Source organism: Malaclemys terrapin, chromosome 13 (genome assembly GCF_027887155.1).
Source record: "Malaclemys terrapin pileata isolate rMalTer1 chromosome 13, rMalTer1.hap1, whole genome shotgun sequence".
Classification (NCBI taxonomy): Eukaryota; Metazoa; Chordata; order Testudines; family Emydidae; genus Malaclemys; species Malaclemys terrapin.
In genome coordinates, this window is record NC_071517.1 from 8,399,911 (window position 1) to 8,409,351 (window position 9,441).

The 9,441-nt window shown below is 44.2% G+C and overlaps 1 protein-coding gene across 2 annotated transcripts; it reads left to right on the plus strand.

Annotated features, from left to right (window-relative positions):
• The first annotated feature begins 352 nt into the window (after positions 1-352).
• On the plus strand, positions 353-9,103 carry POLG2 (DNA polymerase gamma 2, accessory subunit). 2 transcript variants are annotated; one of them, XM_054047970.1, is made up of 8 exons: positions 353-1,682; positions 2,487-2,613; positions 2,762-2,867; positions 3,293-3,466; positions 5,347-5,487; positions 6,701-6,781; positions 7,496-7,596; positions 8,906-9,103. In XM_054047970.1, the coding sequence occupies exons 1-8, from the start codon at positions 884-886 to the stop codon at positions 9,069-9,071; spliced, it is 1,695 nt and encodes a 564-aa protein (XP_053903945.1). In that variant the 5' UTR covers positions 353-883; the 3' UTR covers positions 9,072-9,103. The 2 variants fall into 2 exon arrangements, with proteins under 2 accessions (XP_053903945.1, XP_053903946.1); XM_054047971.1 differs by having other exon boundaries at positions 364-1,682; positions 2,517-2,613.
• The last annotated feature ends 338 nt before the right edge of the window (positions 9,104-9,441 follow it).

The window sequence follows — 9,441 nt, forward strand, 5'->3', positions numbered from 1 at the left end:
CCATGCTTGAAGGTGTTTCCTTATCAGAGACAGATGTTTCCTGCTGGCTTGAAAAAACACCACTACTGTTGGGCTTTTCTTTTAATTAAAAAAAAATAATCATCAAATTATAGATTAAAGTGTCATTTCAAACGGCAAACATTCAAATCGCCCTGAACCTGCCAGCACGGTTAGCCAGGCATGGTACTGGGAGGGGGCACAGCCTCCCAAGGGGGCGGGCCATGTCTGCCCACTGCTTTGTCCTGCTCCCCCCCTGCAAGCCTCAGACCGGGGCTGCGTTGGGGGGGGGGGGGGGCTGATAAGGTGATCAGCTCCTTGCTGGAGGCACCAGCCTCTTTCCGGTGGGGGAGGGGACGCCCCCCCCCCCCGCTGCTCCCCCCGGGCCCTGGCCAGGCCGGAAGCAGGAGCCGGACCGTGGAAAGAGCCGCCCAAGGAGCCCGGCCACGGTGGGGAGCCCCGGACCCTGCACCCGCCTTGCGCGGCTCCAGCTTCCGGCCTGGCTAGGACGGCCTCGAGGGGGGACAGGGGGCGGGGCCTCACGGTTCCGGGCCCCCCCCCGGGTGCCGGCGCTCTACCAGGGACCCACTGCCCGTGCCGCGAGCGCGGCGGAAGCTGACCCAACCCAAGGGAGTGAAGAGCTGGGCCTCCAAGTTGAGCAGTAGGGGACAGGCGCAGGGGAATTACTGCGCATGCGCTGGGCGCGTGACCTTGCCCAGCATAGGACGCACGTCCTAGAGCGCTCTTCTTCCGCGCGCTGTGGTAGCTGAGTTCGCCTGCCGCAGCGCCCGTTCCCGAGCCAGTGCGCGTGCGCGTCCTGGGGGACGTCGGGGCCTCTTCTCCTTTCCTCCCTCCCGCTCACGCCCCGGGCGCTCTCGGGCCCACCATGGTGCTGAGCGGTTGCTCGGGGGTCAGGCTTTGGGGCAGGGCTCGGGTTGGGGTCCTGGACCCCAACCATCCCCCGAAGGGGAGGCATCCTGGGCCTGACGTGGGCGCCTCCAAGATCCAATTGAGGCACAAGTTGGGGGTCCCTGGGGTGCAGGTGGGGCCCCCCAGGCCTGCGGTGGGGGTCCCTGGGGTGCAGGTGGGGGTCCCCAGGCCTGTGGTGGGGGTCCCTGGGGTGCAGGTGGGGGTCCCCAGGCCTGTGGTGGGGGTCCCTGGGGTGCAGGTGGGGCCCCCCAGGCCTGCGGTGGGGGTCCCTGGGGTGCAGATGCGGTCCCTCAGGTTTGCGCTGGGGCCCCAGTTTGCCCAATTGCGGCCCTATATGGGGGGGCCCTGCAACAGTGCAGAGGGGCAGCATTGGGAGGGCAGTGAGGTGCTGCTGGATGTGTGCCAAAGGAGGCACTTTCTAAGAGGGGACCAGCAGCAGACACTCACCTGGGACTCTTACCTGAGGGGCTGCCACCCAGGCCTTGGGCCCCTGGGGATGGAGCTGAGGAAGAACTTGGCAGCCCAGTGGTGGGCCTCGGTGGTGGTTTCCAGGGAGCAGGTGTTTGCAGTGGATTCTTTGCTACATCGTGCTCCAGGAGCTGGCATGCTGCCTGCAGGGGAGGCTTTCAGGCTGATACAGGTTGGAAAGCTGCGTGAAATCTTCCAGAATAAAGAATTAAACAAAGAGCAGATAACTGCAGCTCTGGAAAAGGTGCTAGGGATGTCTGGGGTGCTGCGAGAGGACCTTCTTCATGGTACGTTCTTGGTCTTATTATCCCCAATGAACAATATGTTTAGAAATTGCAGGCATGATATCATCTCTCATTATCTGCTGGTTGGGAGCCAAAGGCAGGTGGGTTACCTCTTTGTATTTATCCCACTGGATAAGATTAATCTGTTAAAATGATTTACCAGTTGCAATTTCCTGTTGTGATGTTGCCTCAGTGTGTTACAAGTTTGTGTCCTCATCAGGTACTATGGGCTTGGCTACACCGGCGCTTTACAGCGCTGCAACTTTCTCGCTCAGGGGTGTGAAAAAACACCCCCCTGAGTGCAGCAAGTTACAGCGCTGTAAAGCACCAGTGTAAACAGTGCCCCAGCGCTGGGAGCGCTCCCAGCGCCGTAAACTAATCCCATCGTGGAGGTGGAGTACTCCCAGCGCTGGCGCGCAACCACACTCGCACTTTCTGCGGCAGCGCTTTGAAGTTTTGAGTGTAGCCACAGCCTGAAGCAATGTAATCATGCCTTGTGATGCCTAAATGTGTATGTGACCGTTAACTGTTCTGTCAACATTGGAGATGGGCCTGTGGGAACTGAATTTTTCACCAGTTATCTCAGAAACAGCAGTCCAAATGGCAGAGCTGGTACATGCAAAATACTATAATTAATGTATGGTAATTATCAAGTTGTGGTCTTATTGCTTTTACCTTTGTTCTCCCTTCTTGCTAAATGTCTGTGCTTTAACTGTTCTTTAGATAAGTTAGAATTTAATTTTTATTATAATTAAAACGTAAAATACTTTCTAGAACTGCAGAAATAGATGATTTGTCTCATGACAGGTGCTCTACAGCAATATATTAATTGTCTAGAATTGGTAAACAAGAGGCTGCCATGTGGACTTGCTCAGGTTGGAGTATGTTTTCATCCTGTTCCGGACATTGAGCCTCAAAATGACAACATCGCAAGGTACAGTAATGAAAACTGACAAACCTCTGTTTATATTTAAACTAAACAAATGCAAGCTCATTTTGGATATCTTTTTGAATGCTGTCTCTTGCTTTTCCCTTATTATTTTTGAAGGAGTTAACTTGCTGCCCCTTGCTATTGTTTAAAGAATAGGCGAAAGGACAATGTCTTCCCTTGTATGGTTTAGCTCCGCCAGAACTGCAGGACAGTGGCTTGATTACTGGTTACGCCAGCGGCTCCAGTGGTGGAGAAAGGTATTTGATATTCACTTCATCATTACTGCTCTTTAAGCTAGAAAACATTGGGCTGCCTCTTATAGCATTTATGTTCTATGGGGGGAAAGGCATTTTTAGGGGTGATATAGAATGATATTGCCAGATATCTACCTCCGAACTGCAACCACTTATGGGGTAAAATAGAGAAACTGTGTAAGAGTATCTAACAACACTGTCAAACTGTTTATAATGGGAATTGGAAAACACCATTTTAGTTTGGGTTTCTGTTCTGAGTGATTTGAGGCTTGTGTGCTGTAACTGATATAGCATTTCGGAATTCTAAAAGCTGTTCTTAAATGGTCACAGGCCAGTGGGTTTGCATCTATATTTTAAGAGAGTTGTTACCATTTGCAATTCAGTTAATATGTACAATAAGTGGACATTTTAAATCTCTTAATTTCCAGTTTGCGATAGGCCCATCCAACTTCAGCAGCAGCGACTTTCAAGATAAAGAGGGAAGAAAAGGAAATAATTTGTACTACAGCTTTCCTTGGGGAAAGGAACCAATAGAAACGTTGCAGAGTCTAGGAGATAATGAACTGTTACAAATGTATCCAGGGAATAAATCAAAATTACATGTAAGATTCAGTTAATTTTATTATATTTAAAATATTGCTCACTGGGAAAACCTTCTGAGATACAAATCTTGCTTTGGTGTGATCCAGTTTATTAACATGGAAATAAAATTTTGTTTTTGAAACAAAGGCAGTGTGAGTGGTTGTTAGCCTGCACCCAAGCGATCTTGGACTATGATCTTATCAGGTCTCAAAAGCAGATAGAAGGCCAGAGAATGAGCATAGAAACCAAACTATTCTCTGACTTCCAGAGCTGATCCTTGAAGTTAGACTTGAGGTACGTTGACAGAACAGTGTAGGGAACGGTAGTTCAGATTGTGGTACTCATTTGTTAAGTAGAGTATTCTATTGTGAGCATGTTCCATGGTGCTGCAGGGTCTGCACTAGTTGCCTTTCCATGTGCGGTTTAAGGCAGGGGTTCTCAACCGTTTTCTTTCTGAGCTTCTTCCCTCCCCCATGCTATAAACCCCAGAGCCCAGCTGTGCCACAACAATTTGTTTTTCTGCATATAAAAGCGAAGGCTGGCATTGGGGGATAGCAAGCAAGTTGTCCAGGACCCCACACCACAGGGGGCACTGCGAAATTAAGTTGCTCAAGCTTTGGCTTCAGCCCCGGGTAGTGGGACTCGGTGCCCCGGGCTTCAGTCCTGTGTGGCAGGACTTCGGCGTTCTGCCCTGGGTCCTAGTGAATCTAACGCTGGCCATGCTTGGTGGACCCCTGAAAACTGCTTGCGGCTCCCCAGGGGGCCCTGGACCCCTGGTTGAGAAGCACTGGTTTAAGGCTTTGGCATTGACATATGAAACCCGAGAGACCTCCTCTTTTCCCCTGCTATTCTGCTACAGTTGAGATCAACAGAGATGCTCAAGCTGGAGCCCCTTGGTGTAAAAAAGAGGAGGCTCCTGGCAAGGTATTCTCTTTGAGGAGTCCTTCATTTCTGAACCCAATTGCCTGGGTCGGAAATCCCTGCCTTGTTGTAAGGCAGAGGTTCTCCAACTGTGGTCCGCAAGCTCCATTCAGTGATCCACAGATAGTTCCCTCTAAGGTGCATGCCTGGGTGGCCACCCACCTAATTAGTGGAAAGGCGCAGGCGTGGCTCCACTAATTAGGTGCCTGTACTCTGGAGAAGATGCACATGTAAGGTGAGGTGGTGGCCTTGGGGGCAATAGGGGGTAGGTGGGAGGGGGCAGTGGGGTGAGAAGAGGCTGTTGGGGGAATTTGGGATATTCAGGGCTTTGGCGGCCAGATAAAGAGGCCACTTTCCCCAGCTCCAGGGCTGTGGCTGCCAGGGAGAGACCCCCTCCTTCCCAGCCCCAGCTCAGGGTCTGTCGTGGCGGGGGAGAGAGGGCACATCCATCACATTAGCAAGGTAAGACTATTGATATTAAAAGATGAGTTGTGTGCTTTTATTTGTTGAACAAAAAAAGTTAATTGTGTGTGTGTGTGTTTTTTTTTTTTTTTTTTTTTTTTTTTTTTAATATAGCGCTTTTATCCAAAACACTTTAAAATAGTTAACGGTACAAACAACATTTGGAAAGATCATTAAGTGGTCCGCCGAGACCCTCAGGAATTTTCAAGTGGTCCATGGAAAAAAAAGTTTGAGAACCGCTGTTGTAAGGCTTATCTTCTGGGAGGGCTTTTGGTGAGATGTTGCTTCAGAGGCAGTATTTAAGGAAGGTTCTCTCTCACTACAAGCTTCAGTTAGATACTGCCGTATGTTGTGAGGTTGTTCCTGCTTGTTCTTCTTTAATATATGTTTGTTTTAAATGTACATTGAGGGAATCCATCTTGGGATTGGTGCCTTCTTGTGTTCATTCATTTAAATACACTATTTATTTTTGAGGACTGTTACTTAGTGCATTTCTGTTGTGGTGTTTCTCCTGCAGGGCCGGGATGGAAGGAAGAATGTTATTCCTCATGTGCTGTCTGTGAGTGGCAATTTGGACCAAGGAGTGCTAGCGTATCTTTGTGATTCTCTGCAACTCACAGAGAGCTCTCTAACAAGAAAGAAAACTCTTCAAAGAAAGGTGACTTCTTTTAGTGTATGTCAGGATTGTGAAAATAGTCTTACTAGGAAGCTACAAACTAAAACAGTCTGAGTGTTATATCAAATGTGGCTCGCTTTATTCTAGTCTGGAACACAAGACTGTACATATTGAATATATTTGCTAACTAAGCATTTATTTTTCATTATTTCAAAAACTTAAGTACAGTTTAATATTCCTCAGGGTGGATAAAAATCAATGTTTTTTTTTTAAATAAATAAAAACTCAATTTTTTTTTTCTATTTAAATCTGCTTTTTTCTTCAAAAAGCATTTTATCAAAAAAATCCATCTAAAGATACATTATAGCTCAAAGATATTTCATCATGGAATAGGGATTATAAATTCTAATTCTATAGTATGAGACTATATATTCATGTAATGTTTAAGAAACATTTTTGTAAATGAGTTCCAGTAGTTAATGGATTAGGGACCCAATCTTATTGGCTTCCAGGGGCTTCTGTATAGATTACTTAGGTTAATCTTTCTATCTACCCAATGGGACTCAGTGCTCAGTCTAGAAGATACCATCAGAGATACTTAGTTTTGCAGTTCTCAAACTGTGGATTTGTGTCTCCAGAGATAATATGCTTGTTAACAGCAAAAATGTTTTAAAATAAATAATATATAGAGGTGAGAAATAAGACCTCAACCCTATTGTCCCTCTGCAAAATTGTGTACATAGAGTCAATCCCTTGCCTCTCTCTAAAAGCGGAAAGTTTCAAAAAGTTCAATGAATAGAAGATTGTTGGGGGTGGAATAGATCTGGACAAGAAGAAGAAGTCTGGAGATAAATTTGAGAAGGGAGGGACAAGCAGTAGGAACAAATGTGAAACTGTTTGAACAGCATATTTCAGAAGTCTTGAGGTCTTTGTGAGTGTAGCCTTCATTGATTTGAGATCTACCATACCATTCTCTTACCAGAAGGGAAAACCTATAATGGCAGCAGGCGGTAAGAGACCCAGTTTGAGAATATTTTAATGAAGTTTCTCTACCTGTGAAGAATATGTATTCAGGTTATAACAACCAAGAAGAATGCACTTTTATGTAGAAATCCATGATTAAATCAAGTCTTCCTGACTAGTGATTTAAATCAACTTGATTTAAATAAAATCCACCCTAATACACTTTTTTTTAAGTTCTGTTTCATGTATTTAATGTAAATGCCCAGTAACATGTTTCTTGCAACATTGTTAGGTACTTAAGCTTCACCCTTGTTTAACACCAATAAAAGTTGCTTTGGACGTGGGAAGAGGCCCAACAATGGAGCTGAGACAGGTGTGTTGAAACTAAGCATTTAATTGTGGGAGTTGGAGTTACATGTAGTCTTGTGCTGTAAATCTCATATTGACGTTTTTTAAAACCTTCTATTCATGTGAGGAAGATTCTGCTTCTCCTTCATGGGCATGAAGTGCCCTCACTCCAGTGAAACAGCATTTTCACTGTGCAGGATTTAGGAAGCCCCTGCAGAGATCCATATTCCCTGCATGCTAGGAGGTGCCCTGTGGAATGTGGATTTGGGAGCAGTGGACACATCTGTTCCACTGTGATTAATCCCACATGGAGTTGGGGAACAGAAACATCCAGGCTTTAATGTCTGCTCTTCCTCAAGCTGTATTTAATAGAAAAGTAATATTGACTAATATTTTTGGAGTTTATTCTGTATATAAACTACATTTGTTTAATCTTCCATAGTAGTCTTAAGGGTAACAATGGTAAGGAGGAAATCTTCAGATGAAGACTTGACTGGGGCAATTTTCAAGTTAGTGATGTCTATGTAAGAAATACACGGGGGGGGGGGAGACCTTTTTATTTAGATATACATATGGGGAACTACATATAACCATGAAGATCTCTTAGCAGTAGTGCTCTCTTTTCTGAGTGCATGTTTCTGTTAATTTATAAACGAGCTTTGATATCAAACAGATACTACAATTTGTATCGCTCCTTCTCCCAACATTTTAAACCTCTTAAGACTGTCCTTTTTCTTAGGTGTGTCAGGGGCTGTTCAACGAATTGATAGAGAAAGGAATCTCTGTGTGGCCTGGGTATCTTGAAACCATGCACACACCCCTGGAGCAACTCTATGCAAAGTAAGAAAAAAATAAAATGTCAAGTGGAAAGATGGCTTTCCTTAAAGTAGCAAAAATGAATGTGATTTCAGTATAAAGTCATCAGGTACAGTAACCAAATCACTGAAGGTACTGAAATACAGATTGAGACTTGATATCTCTAACAGCATTTAAAAAAACCCTTGAATTAGTTCACTTTAAAAAAATGAGGGATTTCAGTAAACTTTTATTTTTCATACTTCAACTATTGTTTTTTGTTTGTTTGTTTTTTTGCTCTTCAGTTGCTAATAATAAACCATTCAGGAAATCCCATCTGAAAACTGTAGTTTCTTAGAGTGAATCATAAATCTACTGAACCAGTTTACATCCAATTTTGCATCTGGACTGACTTCTGCATTTCATTCTTAAGTCATTTGATTTGAAACTGTTGTTATATAGAACCCAGCCCTGCAACGGATACCAGCTTGAGTAATTCTCATTCACACAAGCAGTCCTACTGCGTAAGACAGGGGTCGGTAACCTTTCAGAAGTGGGGTGCCGAGACTTCATTTATTCACTCTAATTTAAGGTTTTGCGTGCCAGTAATACATTTTAATGTTTTTAGAAGGTCTCTTTCTATAAGTCTATAATATATAACTAAACTATTGTTGTATGTAAAGTAAATAACATTTTTAAAATGTTTAAGAAGATTCATTTAAAATTAAATTAAAATACAGAGCTCTCTGGACCAGTGGCCAGGACCCGGGCAGTGTGAGCGCTACTGAAAATCAGCTAGCGTGCCATCTTTGGCATGCGTGCCATAGGTTGCCTACCCCTGGAGTAAGAATTGCTCATGCCAATTAAGTTTGCTAGAACTGGCCCACATCAACCTACAAAACATAAGTAGATTAAGGAGTAAAAAGAAAAAAATCTTGATTTGTGCTTTTCTCTTAACTTTAATAGAGGTTTTCAGCAAGAAACAAACACATACTGTTTTAACATAGCAAAGTTAATAAGTCATGTTCTTGTACAATACTCTTCAAAGTATGGCTGATCAGCTAGTAAATATTGGAGAAATGGTAACATTTTTCTCCTGTGAAAAATGTCCCTATTGTAGGTTACTAAATAAAACTCCCCTTTTATTGCAAAGGAATCTAATAACTTATTGCAGTTAACTAGAGAAGATCAAGGAGCTGAAAGTAAGAAAATAGGCATCTTCATATTGGACACAGAACTACATGCAAAACTTGAACATATACATATTGCTCTGGGATATAACCCCAATCTAAGTCTGCCACACACCAAGGCAACAATACTGTAACAGCAGTGATGAGTGCTCGTTCTTTGGCAGGTATGATGAGATGAGTGTCCTCTTCACAATCTTGATCAGTGATGCTACGCTGGAGAATGGAGTGGTTCAGCTGAGAAGCAGAGACACAACCATGAAAGAAATGATGCACATCTCTCGATTGAAGGACTTTTTAATTAAGTACATAACAGCAGCTAAAAATGTATAAATTAGAACCTCTCTAATAAAAGGAATTTTGTATCTGTGTTTAAATTGATTTCCAAAGTATCACACTGAATCAGTGGCACAGATGAAGTACAAGCCAGGAATTCTGAGTCACAATACCCTACTGTGTTGCTAGATACCATTGGGGAAGTACCCATGACATCCTCCAAAACTGATGTTGATAAAGCTTTCTGATGCACTCATTCTCTATCAAATCCAAATCCTCTACGAAGATCTTCCAGCCTACACTGCTGAAAGAGGATAATGCAGCTCTGTCCATCATGGGTAGAGCAGGGCAAATAATGCTCATCTGGAAAGCTTACCAATTGGAGAACTTTCACAGCCAGGAGAACTTACCCTTATCTCAAACTGGC